Below are 18643 nucleotides of genomic sequence, written 5' to 3'. Positions count from 1 at the left end.
AGAACAAACCTTCATCCCTAGTGTTACCTATTCAAGACGTCAAGAGAATTTCAATTATCCTTGGCCTTGAACCAGTCCCCATTCTCAGTTATGATTTTGTTGCTTATCCCACTTAATTGATTCAAGCTTAGGGCTTTGTTGAATACCATCTCCCCCAGTGAATTGCAAGTTGCAAACAAGGCATTGAGGTTAAAAGCATAATATGAACTGTCCATCTTGTCCATGGCAGTCTTGCGTAAAATAAAAGATTTCTTTTCTCCCTTTATCACAACACAATTGAGCAGAAACCGCCATAATACATTATTTACAAGAACATCAGAAGCAGTCTCTATAACCACCAAGTTGATTTTGTCTGTTGGATTTCTTGCGTGTTGTGTGAAACTGCCCTACAAGTAGAATTTTTGTGCACAGTTGCATAAATTGAATGAGGATTCTTCCCATTAGCAGTGTTCAAGTAAGAACCTCCTAAGCGGGATCCCAAGTTGATGATTTTAGATGTCATGTATGCAGTTTTGGTTTTCTTGAACAATTCAAATATTTTGGAAACTACTTTTCTAGAGATTTTTTTTGCTTAAATAGCCATTAATTTAGGTAAAAAGGCATTGTTCGTACCTTTCAACACAATTTAACCGATTTTTAACAATACAAGTAGAGATGTCAGGTTTGTAAAAGCTACGACATAACTTTGGAAAGTTGGATTTGCAACTCTTGGTGCTTTATGAAGCTCTAGTATAGATGGAACAATATGCCGCCTCTGCAATGCTGCATTTCATTCGACGTGGAACATCGTAAATATTCCATTTTCTGTTTCATTCCTTTACTCCTATACTCCTATGGGTTATGAATTCCTGGTAGGAATTGCTATCGTGCCGCCTTTGCAAAAATGCATCATATAAATCAAACGACTTTCCGTTAATTGTTACTTGTTTAAGAAACATTACATTAATTAATTTGAGCTGGAATTTACCAATAAAACTAAAATTAATAAACTTAGTTTATAATAATACTAGTAAAGCAATCGTTTCCTAAATTTCATACCTTTTTTATATACGTGAGCTTAAGCAATAGGTTTTAGAAATTTTAGCAAATCTTTGACAAAAATAATTTAACCATTTAAATAACAATAGATTTTTGGAACTATTTCTATAACGTGGATTTAAAATAAAAAATCCGTTACCGTTACAGATGAAAGCATCAGTTTTTAACTATATTCTACCCCATTATCCCTCCTGCTGAATTCATTCACTGGGGGCCGTCTTTTATTATGCAAAATATTATATGGACCTGTGAAGGTCGATGATTCTATTTGAATGAGACCCGGGGGGTGGAGTAAAGAGGGTTTCAACGGATCTTTTTTAATCTGTTAAGAGTTTTTTAAAGGTGTCACGGCCAACAAATGTTTACCTTAAAAATCTATAGAGCAAATAAAAAAAAACAAATTCAAAAGTAACTTTATTCGTTCGTGTTATTCAAAAGAAAAAAAAAACACTATTTAAATATAGGGAATGTAGAACTCCTGTTATGTCATGTTCGTTAGAGAATAAGTAGTCACCATAGTAAAATCGATTGGGGTAGTTTTGACGAATATATGTATGAAACTATAAGTTCATTATTAGGTTAGACACAAGTTCTCCTTATGACAATCTAGTCACAATAAAAGTTTCCAAGTACGTATGCATAATACATTAGAAACATAAATAATATAGTATCCTAGACACGCTATATGCTAGCGCTAAGACTAGGGAAACATAGCATCAAGGAGTTTAGTCTACGATCCCTTAGTCTAGATTGTAGATTGGCGCCATAATGTTTTTTGTACTTAAGCAATATCACCACAGTTTGACTAAATGTTTCCCGCGGTTTCACCCGCATTGTATCCAGTCCCATGATAGTTTTACGGTTTTCTCGGTAAGAAACAATTATATTAGCGAGACTAACGAATAGCAATTTATTTATACGTACTTATATGTTTAGAAGAACAATATGCTTTAAGTTAAGGGAATCAATAATTGATTTGACAAAAATTATAATAACTTTCAGTAAGTTATTTCAGTTTAAATTTCATTGAATTGTATTAAAAATAAGTGAACCTTTGAAATAAGTTCTGAACACTTTAAACTTCGAGCTTGTTTTCAAATCTCTTTGTAGTCATGCCGCCCTGGTATACGTGCGGATACGAGGGGACTGCGGGTCGTTAGTGCGGCCAAAGCGGCCGTTGTCGTCGGACAAGCGGCGACAGAACTACTTTGTAAAATACTTAATGATTTAGTTTTTTTAAATTGATAAAAATCTTTGGCTTTGCGGTGATATAATTATATTCCTTAGTTCAGAATAACATGGTTGTGGTTTAGGTCTTCTTCTAATAATCTAAATGTATATACTAGGAAATGAGTTTAACGTCATTCGTCTTTCTTAATTTTACAAAGTTTTATTTAAAAATACATATTTATTAGATATTAAAATGCTCGTCAGATTCTCAGTTCAGTTCTCAGTCATCAGTTCTTTTGCAAAAAAAAGAAATACCAAACTTTCGGGATATTGTTTTCATACTTACGAGCGAAGTTTGTTGTTAAGATATAAAATACTTTTTTGTAAAGTCCTAAAGATAATACTTTAAAACTCATATTCCGGATCTCGCGGGTGTCTGGTGTCTGGATGACGGGAGGCCATAATTGATCCACCGCAAACCTACTGTAGCATTTACGTGACGATAACAATTTTTGAAGGCCTTTGAATACTAAATACCCTTTGATTTTCAAGAATAATCTTAGCCGTTACTCTGGTTGAATTCATAGAATTTATTTTCTTAATAACCTCAAAAAGAGTTTGGCGTCGTAAATTAGAGATTTTAAATTGAATAATTATATCAGGCACAAATAATTCAATACCAAAAAGTTGATGAACGGCGTACTAGTTTAAAATATACTTAATTTTTTAACAGTTTTAATACATTTTTTTTAATTCGATCTCGTTTAGTTTTAGTTTTAATTTTGTTAATGAGCTATAGCGAATGAAATCAATTTGTTATAAAGCAAACCTCATCTGATGGCACTTCCTCCCTACAAATACGCAACGCCAAACGACAGGTTATTATTGCACGTAGTGTACCAGGCTCACAGCAGCGCGCAGAGGAGCGTGTTGTTCGCCGAGGGGTAAGTTGCCCGCCCCGTCCCCAGACAATGAGAAAATGAAACGGAAAAACAATATGTGAGATGGAAATATAAGGGGTGGGACTTATGAATGAGTAAGTGAGAGAGAATACTAGAGGGTGTATCAACATGAAATTACGCGACAGAAAATCCATTCGTGTATAAACACAGGAAAATTTTGTTAGTGGACCTTTTGAGCATCATCTTGTTGCTTTGTAACCTTCTGTATTATCTGCAGCCCTAGTACTGTTGCGGGTAGTTCTGTATCCGCGCGGGTAAAACCGCAATATTTCGTTCATCCTGTGTTGCGGTTTCCGAATTAACGTCATAATAGTATTTATGGAACATATTATTTGACATGATAGTATTGCTACTTTTGTATATGTTTAAGAAAATTTAAGAGAATATTTATTTTTCGTGATAATTTCGGAAATATTTTGTAGTAAGTAGTTAAGAGGGTAGTTGAAAAGAAATAAATCGAAGGCAATAATACTTACTATCCAGAAACTATGTAATTGATTGAGATCTTTTCCCAAACAATATAAATTAAAGGATTTAAATTAATAAAAAAAAAGATTTTTGTAGAAGTAACCAATTAAAAGATTTTTATGACACAAGCGTAATTTTTAAACATTTAAATAATTTACGCGACAAAGGCTCTAAGGAATTCTTTTTACGTCATGATGTCACATGGTGCCTTGGTACATTACCCTAACTCAGACCAAAAATGACAGATAACAAAAAAGATTGCGCGAACCGAATATGTAACACATTGTAAACAGAGCTCATTAGCGTATTGACCTACAACTCGGCTTACAAATTCAGGAATAATAAAATACTTTAAATTAATTACTTAAAAAAAATCTTTTCAATGTTTTCAGGACATCTGTATATCGGCAATGAAAGAAAAAGACATTGAAGGCAAGTTGCGGGGAGTGACAAACGAGTGGTCAGTCCACGAGCTGACTTTCCAGACGTTCAACAACCGAGGAGAACTGTTACTGAGGGGCGACACCACAGCCGAGACCATCGGCCAACTTGAAGACAGCCTTATGATACTTGGCTCGTTGCTCTCTAACAGGTAATGTTTTTTTACTACTTAAAGCAGCCGTCTTCAGTAAGCAAGAACATGTGTAATTTAAAACCAATCCGTATAATTAATATAACTCACGTTATTTGCCAGTAAAAATAATCAGCTCATCAGGCGCAGGGTCATCATAATGCCTCATCTAATCGTGCATAACATCCAATTTCTCTCGATATAGCCCTAAATTTGATGTATACTTGAATTCTCACCCATGCACTAAGATGTTTTTTTCACCTAGAGTTAGCTATATTAATATTATGTACTGTTGACAAAATTCATCTTTAATTAGTATCTTCACAAAGTTTACGTATACAAATGATAAATAATATTACTATTTGATGATTTTAAACTATTTGGCGGCATTGTTACCAAGCTTGAGAACGTCCTAACGTTTCAAATGCCGAGGTAAGATAAACAATCAGTCATGACAATAAAAATAATATTATTATGAAATGATAATACAATTACATGCATACATTAACATGTCACAACAATGTCTAATTAATAAACAAGGTACGTATTAATTTATTGAGCATTTATTTGACCAAAAAATTTCTAATAAGTCGGTGAGATAGATCGTCAGAAAATATTGGATAGGTATTTTCTTTTATATCGTAAGTATACAAAAAAAATGAAGCGAAAACAGTAGGTATTTTATTTTATTTATCTACACAGGTACTAGGTAACTGATTCTGTAAAAAAGTGTAGAGTTAAACCTAACTACCTAAATTGATAACTTAGACAATGCTTTTACAACCGACTGTTACGGCATTATTCTAGTTGAATTATATTTAATTGTTTATTATAGCTGTCAAAATGAAAACAAATTAAATTAAAGATGTAAATTTATTACATGTTTCGATTTTTATGCTGATATTGGCAGCTGTTTCATAGATTAAATGTTGACTGCTTTTGTTTCTTAAATTTGGCTTCAAAATAGTGCCTTTTGTTTTTTTCAAATTCGACGATGCTTTTGTTGTCATTTGTATCTAAAATGTTGCATTGCATCCTGTTTCATTTTTTCCTTAAAAATTAAATTTATCTTCGCACTTTTCTATCATTTTTACTGCATGTTGAGCAAAATTTTATTTTACTCTAACGGCTTTATATATGTACATGTGGGTGGTATGTGGTCACGGTGATGCATAACTAATGAGTTGACGGTATGTAGTTTATTTCTCCGTAGAGCAAGGAATTTGTGCTAGGAATCTATAAATCACACAATAAAAACACAGATTAGTGAGCTTTTATTTTACAAAGTAATGAGGAACATTTTGTACGTTTCAGATACAACGCGCCATTCAGGAAACAAATCCAACAATGGCTGTACGACCTTCAAAGCACGAACGAGATCTTAGAGAGATGGCTTCTTGTCCAAAACATGTGGGTGTATCTCGAAGCCGTGTTCGTTGGTGGCGACATCGCAAAACAACTGCCGAAGGAAGCTAAAAGGTTCTCTAAAATTGACAAGTCCTGGCAAAAGATTATGCAGAGAGCTCACGAGACGCCTGGCGTTGTATCATGCTGTGTCGGAGACGACCTGCTCAAGCAGTTGCTTCCACACCTGCAGGAACAACTAGAACTATGCCAAAAGAGTCTTAGTGGCTATCTGGAAAGGAAAAGGACAATGTTTCCACGATTCTTCTTCGTGTCAGATCCTGCTTTGCTAGAGATCTTGGGACAAGCCTCAGACTCGCACACCATACAGAATCACTTGCTGTCGATATTTGATAATATACGTTACGTAAAGTTCCACGATATTGGTAAGTTTTTTATCTTCATTTATTTATTCTAAGATCGCGAAGTTATTTATACTTCTTTACTTGCTTATAAAAGAATATCGTGCAAAATAATACGTTGAATACCGGATTTGCGCGGCTGTGTAATGTTTTTCCGTATATGCAACGATAATGCATATTTGTAATTACTATTAACAATACTTTTAGCTTTAAGACTAATATGATCAAATATTTCATAAATACTCTGTTGATATTTGGTAGACGCCAAACAGTTATGTCTGCTAGATCATGTGAACCAGGAAACCGAAAAACGCTGCACCCGTTTGAATAGTGAATAGAGGGCTAAAAGATACCTTAGACCCTAGATAACCGTTTTTGTTCTCTCCATATTTCGTAAAGTGTTATTATAATAAAGGAACACATATATTATGTATATGTGTTCATATAACCTCAAGGCCAAAACGACAATGATACAAACAGAGTAATATATGTATGTATTAATTTAGAACAATTTGCAATGTATGGAATATGTATTTGTATGGAAAAATATCGGTTTTCTTTTCATTGGCAAAAAAAAACTTTATGACTAAAATAAAAGTAACTCAACTAAATGAATAACTAATCAATCAGTCTTAAGATATATGATGTAGTTAGTATAAATTAAAATTCCTTCATGAGAAAACTTCACGTGACTTATTCACGTGAAGTTTGTCTCGAACCCTTACATTTATTCGATAGACGAGGCGCGCTCTTTGACTATGAGCAAGTTTATCGGCAGTGTCCGGGCCACGGGTCTCGGCACAACTTCGATTTGGAATACTAGGGAAGCAGAACTGCAAGCGAGTTACATGCTGTCTAAAAACAGCTTATGTACATCTACATTCTGCACTGAAATATACAGCCTAAGCCCTATGTTTCAAGTTCTAGTTTTGAACGCAATCTGTTAGCACTTTAACCGTTCGGTCACTTGCTTCATTCAATGTTTTGATCAATAAATGGGCGTCTATGACGGTTTTTTGAACTTTTTTCGTTATTAATGACATAAATATTACAAACCATAACATAGAATCACACTGTTATATTATAATGCACTAGTATTAGCAGGTTTTTTGGGTTTCACGGTTGTATTAACAGTGTTATTTATGAATAAAGTAACACCGGCTTTATAAGGGAATTGTAGAGGGGTGAGGCTGGCCTTCACCCGTTTCGAAACTGTTACGCTCAGATTTTTTAAAGCAGTGTACATTCATTTACCTTTTTTCTGTTAAGTAGAAATAGATTAGGCATTCTATATTCATAATATTCTCTCTCATAGACAAAATCTCGTTTCCTCAATTTTTATATTTCGTATTTTCTGCCGTCTCGTATAAATAAAATACAGTTAAACTGTAATAAATGGTCGGGAGAATGTTGAGTCGGCGTTTTGTTTCTTTGAACGGTCTGATGTGAGAAGAAGGTTTTAATCAACGTTGGCAAATATCATGTGACTTTTTCGTTGTTAATATTTAATCCCGATAGTGAAAAATAAAATCTAACCCCTTTGTTCTAAATTCTTGAAATAACTACACAAATAGTAAATATTTTTGATGTTCCATTTATTTTCAAACTTTTCTTTAAGTATATGCGACAGCGCTTTGGGCAACGTGGAGTTCATTTGGCGTTTTTATTCATTGTTTGGAAAGATTCAGTTAATGCCAAACCGCGAGTATCAACCTTTTTGACTGGAGCTTGTATTTTGTGACTGTTATTAAATTTTGTCGCATTTCGAAATGCAGGGTGAGTGAAAAATATTGTTAAATTAATCATAACTTATCTGGCGGTACGGAGATTAAAACCTTTGTCATTATGGCTAAGCGGCATATCTCTTAATGTTAGGTAAATATGCTATTACCGCTGAAAATGGCTGAAATATGCAAATGCATATAATCCGGTCTCTAGTTATCATCAACTTTAGCATGATACATTAAACACAATTCCTTAAATTACGTAAAGTCGTCAAAAATTGCAAATGTTTTATGTACAAACTAGCTGTTGCCTGCGACTTTGTCTGCGTGATTTTCAAGATGTAAAAACTATGAAGTTTAATAATAACGGTCATCGCAAAAATGTAACGCAATATTGAAAAACATACATTACACACTTTACACACATCATGAAATAAAGAAATATATTATTATACATATTCTTTTTCCATTTTAAGCTTGGTTTTTAATTTCTAAATTTTTATGAATCTAGAGCGCCCCAATATCAAACATATGTTAATGATCATAGGTATATTTGGTATATAAGATTTTGTAAAATTGCGCCCAGAATTGATGTTCCTAACAAACATTTGGAAAATTACAGAATAAAAAAGTTGGTAAACGTGTTATCTTCTGATCTGATCATGTTTTGTCTTTAAATCGCTGATAAATAAATAGCGTGATAAAAATAATAATTCAGACACGCATTTTTTTTTAAATTGACCGTGACAAAATTCTAAAATATAGATTTGAAATTTGTGATATTTCGACTAAGCAATTTACGAAGAACAAATACGTATTTTATTCGTTTAACCTACCTGAGGATCATTGCAGTAATTTTAGTACATTAATAAAACTAAAAACAATTTAAGTACCTTTGTTTAAATAATGTACCTACTGATTACTAGTAATAGTTCGTTCCTTTCCTTTACTTCTGAAATAGTCGCAATAGGCTTATATCAGACTTGAAAGAGAATAAAATGATTGATTTTGTGAAAATGATTTACTTTCAAAAAATTATATTATTTGCTCTGCCAAAAGTTTTAAGATAAATATCGTGATGTTTTTTTGTGTAAATTGATGATTGTACTGCTCACTACTAAATGGGGTGAAAATACACCCCATAATTAGCGCGTTCAAACAAACAAACTCTTCAGCTTTATATATTAGTATAGATTACTTATGATTCAAACGCCATGAATTTGATGCAAGACGCGCTCTTTGATTATTCAGTGAGATTGGCGGCGATGACCGGGCTTCGGATGTCGTCGCGATTTCGATTTGGAATACTAGGGACGCAGAAGTGCAAGCGAGTTAGATGTAATGAATAAACAGCATATGTACCACTGCATGCTGCACTCTAACATACAACCTAAACACTTAACCACAAGGTCTTGTTTGGAACAGAAATCGTTGGCACTTGAACTTTTCGATCCCTCGCTTCATTCAAAGTTTGGGACGGTAAATGGGCTTCCATGATGGATTTTTGCAATTTTTCTCTATAAATGACATAAAAATTACAAACGATGACATAAAATCAGATCTTAAGGCTGTAACGCACTTGTTGTATCGAGTTTTTCGGGTGGCACTGCTGTATTTCCAGCGTTAGTTATGAATCGAATGACACCGGCTTCATAAGGGAGCTGTAGAGGTAGTGGCCGGCCTTCACCTAGTTCGTGAACTGTTTCGCTCTCACTCTCGCATTTCATTCTGTTACAGAGCACTCGTCTCGATGAAATACAGATGGTGAATTAATATTGACGACCTCCGTGGTCGAGTGGCGTACGCACCGGTTTTAAGGTGTCGCTAGCTCTGAGGTCCCGGGTTCGATCCCCGGTCGGGTCAATGTAAAAATTAACATTTCTACATTGTCTCGGGTCTGGGTGTTTGTGGTACCTTCGTTGTATCTGAATTCCATAACACAAGTGCTTTAGCAACTTACTTTGGGTTCAGAACAATGTATGTGATGTTGTCAGGGTTTATTATTTATTTATTAAATGTAACAATATTCATAGGAGCTGTAGTCCATTGTAACATCGAACCTGAAAGCCGCTCGTGGCACATTTAAAGCATGATTCGTTTATATTGACGTTTATAATTTAGGTACCTCAACTGTTTGATAGCTATTTTTATGTGAAGAGGAAAATTATTGTTATTATTTTGAACGCTCAAGTTTTTTTTAAGTTCCAACGTGGAGCCGGAGGAACAGAAAAATGCCGAATTTTTTCATCCATTTTAAGACTGAATATTGGTAAGCGCATAGCTCAGCGCTTACTAATATTCAGTCTTATTTATATAGATGGAAAAGTATAGTTTACCTTTACTCAGACGGGCAAAAAAAATTGCTCAAATAAAAGTTTAAATAAATTACGCAAATAAAAAGATTATTTTTTATCAATTAATTAGTGAGTATATACAATAATTCCTTCGTTAAATAATTCACGTTTTAATCATTGTTTTTTGTTTTTCAATTTTTCATTGTTTTTCAATTGATGGAAAAACCTATGCGCTCTTTGACTATGTGACCAAGCTTGGTGGCCGGGCCTCGGGTCTCGGCACAACTTCGATATGAATACTAGGGAAGCAGAAGTGCAAGCAAGTTACATGGAGTGTCAAAACAGCTTATGTACAACTATAAGCTACACTGAAATGTACAGCGTAAGCTCTGTGTTTCAAGTTCTAGACTTGAAAGCAAACTGTTAGCTCTTTAACTGTTTGGTTACTTGCTTCATTCAATGTTTTGATCAATAAATCAACGTCTATGATGGGTTTTTGGACTTTCTTCGTGATAAATGACACAAAAATTACAAACTATGACATAGAATCATATTGTTACACTATAATGCACTTGTATTAGCAGGTTTTTTGGGTGGCACGGCTGTATTAACAGAGTTATTTATGAATTAAATTACACCGGCTTTACGTCTATAGAGGGTGTGGCTGGCCTTCACTTAGATCGTGAACTGTTTTGCTCTCTCACCATCATACTACTCTGTCATGAGGGTACCAGGAAAAAAAGTAGTTTCTCCCCACAAATCTGGCCTTTCTTATGAATTGGCTTTTCTCTTTATTATATTTTAGTTTCTTTTCGAGGTTTTTAATGATCGTATGCGTCAAGCGAAACGTCAATCCAGTGTTGATGTCTTAACCTACTACAAAACTGCGTTAATCTTCAACCTACGAAAATTACTAACACGAATGGCGTAGAGCACGACTCATTAGTTTGACTACGAAATATATCTTAATATATATAAATCTCGTATCACAATGTTTGTCCTCAATGGACTCCTAAACCGCTTAACCGATTATAATAAATAATATATATTATTTAATAAATATATATTATACTAGCTGTTGCCCGCGACTTCGTCCGCGTGGTTAGAAGAAATTGCGACTATAACTTGAGATTTAAACTATCTATCTACCTACCTATCTCTCAAGTTGGATCGAACTGCACATGGTGTGCGAATTTTATTATAATCGGTTAATTGGTTTAGGAGTCCATTGCGTACAAACATTGTGACACGAGATTTATCTATACATATAATAAAATTGTAGAAAAGTGAAAACTGTACATTGAATATTTTTTAAAAAGAATAATTGCCGGGTGGTCTACGAACGATTCCGATGCCGAAAATATGATTTTTAGAATTTTTGTCTGTTTGTCTGTTTGTCTGTTTGTCTGTATGTATGTCCGGAAAGATCTCGGAAAGTACTGGATAGATTTGATTCAAATTTTCAGAGAATATCAACAAGAGGTCCGGTCAACATACTTTTTACTTATTATCCCGCTTTTCGTTACAGGGGGTGAGCAGGAGCCTTTTATATCTATAAACAAATATCAATTTATCTTATAAACTACTGAATATATTTCGTTTAAATTTTGCATGAACCTTATCGTACACATGATACAACAAATATACAAAAACCATAACGCTACTATGCAGGGGGCATGAGCAGTAAAGTTTTCAATTTTTGGACTCACCCGTAACATCGTGTAATACAATTATGAGGTGTATTTTCACCCCATTGAGTAGTAGGCAGCACGGTCACCAATTTACAAAAAAAAATCACTCTATTTATCTTAAGACTTTTGGCAGAGCAATAATAGGATTTTTCGAAAATAAACCATTTTCACAAAATTAGTCATTTTATTCTCTTTCAAGTCTGATATAGGCCCACCGCGACTATTTCACACGTAAAATAAAAGAAACATAAACTAATACGTTTTTTTATGCAATTGTTACCGTAATCAGTACATTCTTGAAAGAAAGGAACTTAAATTCTTTTTATTTTTATTGATGTACAAAAATTGCTCAAGTTCAAATGTGGAATGCCGTAATATGATTTTGTATTTATTTACGATAGGAGTATATACCTATGTTTTTAGCTTGGTAATGTTGGCGATGCTACTTCAAGATCAAAACATTCGTAGTGACACTCAACCCAAAGTTGCATTTAGTTCACATTGATCTCATCTATAATTATGCATAACAAAAAATTACTGAACGACACAGTTAATTACTACCTTGGTTCATCTGTAACAAATAGCAACATTTTTTTTTCTTAAATTTGCAACATTACATAGGCCAAAAGTATTTCGGATAAAAAAAACCAGAAAACTTGCATAAAAACTGCATAATAGGTATGCAATGTGAGAGATCTATAAGACCAAAGGTATCAATGAATAGACATTATGTATCTATTGCTAGAATAATGTCTACTGATACCTGGGATTTTTCAATATTTTAACGATTTGATCGGTCTACATTCGCCATTATAGAGCCCGCACACGTGGTCCTTCCAAAAATTCCTGTAACAATTTATTCTTTTTTCTACTTATTTAAAATTTTCTTCTTTCGTAGCCTGGTAAAAACAGGGCAAGGAATGAGACTGAATAAGTCTCTGAGATCCCTAAGCCGACGAGGATTAGGAACATAGTTTTGGAAATTTCAGCACTTACATCCGTCATACAATGTCTGGAAAATTCATTTTGGCTGACGGTATCGACAGCGTAACCTCATAACCAACCTCATGTAGTCTTTATTTAAGTTCCATTTATGCAGTAGGGATGACGGTATTTTACTTCAATGATCGTCAAGTATGTTAACGAATAAAATACCTAATTTTTCTTTGTAAATTGGTACAGTAAATAGAACTCATGCTCATGAAGTCACTTTTATGTTCATATTTTGCTTTGTCGTAACATCACAAATTACACATATCCTATACTTTAGATTTTTGTCATTGTCAATTTTTAAAAAAGGGGTGACTGATATTTTTTTTATTATCACGCTATTTATTTATCAGCAATACAAAGGCAAATCATGATCAAAACACCAGGGGGCCAAGATAACACGTTTACCAACTTTTTTAATCTGGAAATATTCCAAATGTTTGTGAGGAAGATCAGTTTTAATATTAAGAGGACAATCAAACATAACGTGTTTCAGGAAACCGTTTATCTGGGCGCAATTTTGCAAAATCTTATATCTTATGACACTTTGTAAAATCCACAGATACCGAGCCCGACTCTCACTTCACCAGCTCCGTCCACAAAAATAATTTGACATCTTTTTTATATCGCAGAAAGCATCGTGTGTGAAAATAACAACTGTCTGGCTATCACTGTTCCTGAGAAACAGCCAGGTGACAGACAGACAAACGGTCACCGGGGCCTCAGTAATATGGTTCTGGTTTACCTTTTTGGTGACAGTACTATAATAATTTTATGATACCTCATAATCACTGTCATAATCCGTCTAGCAATTTCAGGTGTAGGCCGGCCCAAGAACAGACGTGCTGGAAAATCATAACCCACCCAATTAATAAATGGAAAATTTCGAAAGTAAAACATTTTTAGCAGAAGTGCTAAGACTGAGTTATACCTTCTGTAATTTTTTCCTACTTGCCCCCCCCCCCATTTTTAAACGGCTCGATTTGTCGAACATGTCTAAACGAAAACTCGCACATAATTCACGTTTAAATTAAAATAGTTCAATTCGTTCGGAAGCTATGATGTCACAGACAGACAGGCAGGCAGATATGTCAAAGTTATAAACCCCTCTTTTTGGGATTAAATAAGAAAAAGTCATTAAAACAGCTGTGAAATATTTAGCACCAGGATAGTATCGTAAACGTTGAAATGTGTTATACGACATACGTTATTTAGATTCAAACATTTGATAGTTTTTGGGCGGCTTAAGATTCATTATAATTTAGAAATAAAAAAGGAAGCTTAAAATATAAAAAAAGTGTTTCATTTTCAATATTGCATTACATTTTTGCTATGATCGTTATTATTAAACTTCATAGTTTTTCACATCTTGAGAATCACGCAGACAAAGTCGCGGGCAACAGCTAGTATATATTAAGATTATAACATTATATATATATCACCGTGAAATCGACTTCTAACCACAGTACATTTTTGCAAACATTATAAACATGAAAGTATCAATTATTGTTATTTGCTAGTGCAGTTATTAGAATCTTATTCTAAAAAGTTGTGTTTTCCCCGGTCTGCCTATTCCATGATCTATTCTGTCGAGTTAAAAACTATTGTATTAAATTGAAAATGGTACTATTGTAACGACAAAAGTGGCGGTGTAAGTAATGAATAATTTGATAAAATTATTCATCTCGTTGATACTTTTTTAATGGAACATAATCCATAGTGTCTTGTTCTTCTTCTTCTCCATTTTCCTGCTGCACTCCAATTTATAGCTAGGTTGCGAATTAATGTAACCTTACCCCTATTTTTGGAGCTAATTTGACCGCTTATTTGATTTAATTGGTTCCTTTGCCTATTTCGTAAGAAACTGGTTCTCTTTTTTAATCTTTTTTTGTTTTTTAGTCTAAAAACATGCAGAGTATTTTATTTAGTTTAGTTTAAACATACCTGCATAGTAATATAGAAAAGCATTCCTCGAATCGCAAATAATTTGAAGTGTTACTATGGAAGTTTTTGTAATAGTGTCATAAATCTGTTCACGACTGTCTGGTTCATGCTTCTAGTAATTAATATTGTTCCTCAATACGTAGATGTAAGGTAAGTTCTATTTTTTTTTATCTAAATTGTTTATTTTTGTTTGCATTTCTTTTTAAATTTTATTTAGTTTCGCATTTGGCGCAAATGTTTTAATTTAGTGTGGAAACTGCAGTTCTGGATTGAGTACTGTTTATTTTGTATGTATTTTATTAACTAAATTATATCTGATTGTTTCCCAAAAAAAAAACAGTTCATCTATTGAAGAAAACAGGTATCTACCAGTTTTTACTCATACAAAAAACAATACAAGAATCAATATTGAGAACTTCCTGTTTGTTTGAAAGTTGGTTAAAAATAACGATTAATTAATAATTCTGTGCGGACGAAAATGAAAATTACCAATAGTGGGAACATTGTTTTTTACTGGATTTGAAATAAAAACGGAGCGTGATCTTTTTCCTTGTATTGGTTTTTTATGGTTTTTATTTGTTTCTTATTTCTTGCTCTATTGAAAGAAGCAGTGCGTTTCTCAGGAAGCCTTTGGTCACAGGGCGACATAAACGTAAGCGGTGTGAACACTACAGTCACACACTACACACTGTGACGTCATCTATCCTGTTATTGTGTTAAATGTTATGAAGTGCACACTGAAATAACAAATGTGTGCGTGTATTAAGTAGGAGTAGTGTTCATATGCCGTCCACCTTCTGATGCATCCATCATATGAAAATTCGTATGAGTGGAAAGAGATAGCAAATTGTTTCTCGGTACGTGATCTGAACGTGAAAGGGTGTATTTTCATCACCCCACTTACACACAAGGGGAGCATCTAGTTGACTCCGACCTCCTAGGTATAACTGATAGCCTGGTACTTCTGTACCTATCAAGAAAGCGGCATCAGAATTCATTGTCTCAGAACAGAAGAAATAGATGGGCTGCCCAAAAAAGATTCATATTGACGTAGTTGCGTAGTGTGTGTTAAAGAATCAAAAGAATAAAACTTAAAGCTTCCTGACCGATGGCTGGTATTTGCCAGTAGCGTATGTTTTATTTTAAGAAAATACGTATAACAAACACCTCTCTCCTTTAACTCAGAAAAACTTAGATTTTTCTTCATTAAAGAGCTGACTCATAATTTTTTGGGTTTATTATTCTGTCTTATTGTCAGTCCGTTATTGCTATCGAGAAGTGAAACTTTATCGGCGTTGGAGAAAAAAAATAATCTTACTTATCTAATAAAAAGTATGAAGTGGAGTCAAGGCGCCATCTTTATATTTTTTGAAAGGTTTGTTTAAAAGTTTCTGTCACTGAATAACTTCATGGGAAGAGACCCGGTACTTTTTAAAGGCGGGGACACAGGTCCAACATGCAGAGGCTTTGTTGAGAGCTATAATCTAAAACGTAATGCTGTCCACCCCTGTTCTATAATAGGACAAACATGGACACCCAAGGAAGTTTGTCAGGTTATTATTATATCTATTTTTCTAATAGTTGGGTGTGCTTGTGGTTTTTATTTTTCTTAAATATTTAAAATCAACCAAAATAATAAAAGCCTTTTGCTAAACTTTATATAACGTAACTTTATTTAACCAAAATCTGTAGAGTTGCATATAGAAAATATTTATTCGAGAAATAAGCTCATAAAGAAGATTCACTTCTCATGTGTGTACACTAGTTACACGCACACATTTTTTATTTATTTCAAGCAAATATAAATTACACAATTCGCTCTTTTTCACTACGGCACATTTTTCACGGTTTATAACTTAAGAGACGACGCGTTTTAACCGTAGTAGAGGAAAATGTTCGTTTGTTTATATTCACTATTCAATTCAATTATTATTAAGCTTAATTAAAAAACTACCTTTAAATATGAATCATGTTTACATTTATTGTATGAAAAAAACTGAATAATATAGGCGCGTAGAGATGAATCCAATAAAAGGCTCTTTGTCTATGAGCAAGCTTGGTGGCGATGTCCGGGCCTTGGATCTCGGCACTACTTCGATTTGGAATACTAGGGAAGCAGAAGTGCAAGCGAGTTACATGGAGTGTTAAAACAGCTTATGTACAACTACTTGCTGTAGTGTAATATGCAGCCTAAACCCTAACCCTCAAAGTCTAGTTTTGAACGCCAACGGCTGGAACTTTAACCGTAGCATATTTTGCTTCATTCTATGTTTTGATCAATAAATGGGGTGTCTATGAGGTATTTTTGGACTTTTTCGTGATAAATGTCATAAAAATTATTAACGATAACAAAGAATCACATCGTAAGACTATAATGGACTTGTAATATCGAGTTTCTTGGGTGGCACGGCTGTATTTCCAGCGTTATTTATGAATCGAATGACACCGGCTTCATAAAGGAGGTAGTGGCTGGCCTTCACCCAGTTCGTGAACTGTTTCGCTCTCACGCTATCGCATTTCATTCTGTTTCAGAGCACTCGTCTCGATTTTCTGTTGCTAGTGCAGCATTGAATGCACGTTTTTCTATGAAATATAATTGTTCAATTTAGTAGACTGCAATCCCTTCTATCTATCTATTTAATAACTAGCTTTTCGTCCGCGGCTTCACCCGCGTCAAGGTCGATTATATTATAAAGTCCGGGATAAAATCTATCCCTTGTTTTTTCTCAAGGTCAACTCTATCTCTGTAACAAATTTCATTAAAATCAGTTCAGTGGTTTAGACGTGAAAGCGTAACAGACAGACAGACAGACACAGTTACTTTCGCATTTATAATATAAGTAGGGATATCGTGCAGGGGTACGGTAGACTCGATCAAAACCTTATATGAATAACAAAACATAAAAAGATATTGATTTTGAGTCGACATCATATCGCACCCTTAAAATGAAAGTGACCGAATCCAAAAAATGCAATTTGTGAGAAATGAGCAAGAAAGTCATAATGTTCCGTTTTCAATGGTTTACTACTGATTTTTACTAGATTTGTGGATTAGACTTTTGAGATCACAATGACAATGCAAATTTATATTTATTGTATTTTTACATATATTTTAACATAAAATATAAAGTACTTTCAATTTAAGTCACTTTACTTCTAAATTAGGTTTGTCATTCTGTTTTTTAAGAATTAAGTCTGTGTATGACACATATTGGAAATAATTTCGTGGGCACAATAAATATTACGACACTGTCATACTGAAAGTTATTTGGACATAGACTAAATTAAAATGCAAGGTTATTAAAATCTGCCTGTATTTATTTATTACAGTTTTAATAACAGTCTTTATTATATTTATTCTAGTTTTATCATTAATTGAGTAGTAAGTAGTTATACATTGGCACTTCGCCTAATAAATAAAATAATAATTAAAATAAAAATATTCTCACGTGACCCGTAATTTGCATTAGGCAGTTTCAATTTCTATTAAGTAGACATTGACTCTCACAAACTTAGCAATTTTGGAAGTCTGATGTTTAATCACTTTAGCAAATTTATAACTAAAATCAAAAAGAGTATTTTAAAATTAGAAAATAAAATTCTCATACTTTGAAAACAAAAAAATAATTCTCATACCTTAATAAAAGAAAAAAAAATACCTTTTATGTCATTAAAATTAACATTTGCCGCTTAATCTCCTTCTAACTAAAAATCACAGTAAATAGTAACTATTTTAGTTAGAAAATAAAATAAGTTCTTATAACAAACACAACAAAAAATAACTTCTCAGTATTAATGAAGAGTTAAATTTATAGTAACTTTGTTTTAATAAGGGGTTTATTATCTATTCTTCAATAAAAGTTTGATAAGCAGCATAAACATTTGGTATCAAGTTCTTGCTAACAAAAGTAGGAAAATATCTCTGTTAGTCTGTTTCGCTTCCACGCTAATCCTACTGAACTAACTGTAACACAGTGTCCGGTACTTCACTGCTGACTCCACTCGTTCACTAGCGTAACTTTCGA

The 18643-nt window shown here is 33.6% G+C and overlaps 1 protein-coding gene across 3 annotated transcripts in view; it reads left to right on the top strand.

Moving 5' to 3' along the window:
* Positions 1-18643, top strand: part of LOC113508561 (dynein heavy chain 5, axonemal-like) — a 103364-nt gene that overhangs the window by 34073 nt on the left and 50648 nt on the right. For all 3 annotated transcript variants that reach the window (XM_026891687.1, XM_026891697.1, XM_026891679.1), the window contains exons 25-26: positions 4031-4230; positions 5524-5999. In XM_026891687.1, coding sequence (XP_026747488.1) covers positions 4031-4230; positions 5524-5999 — 676 coding nt within the window. The remainder of the gene's footprint in view (positions 1-4030; positions 4231-5523; positions 6000-18643) is intronic.

This window comes from Trichoplusia ni, chromosome 1 (genome assembly GCF_003590095.1).
Source record: "Trichoplusia ni isolate ovarian cell line Hi5 chromosome 1, tn1, whole genome shotgun sequence".
In the NCBI taxonomy this organism is placed as follows: Eukaryota; Metazoa; Arthropoda; class Insecta; order Lepidoptera; family Noctuidae; genus Trichoplusia; species Trichoplusia ni.
This window is presented reverse-complemented; position numbering and strand designations above follow the sequence as displayed.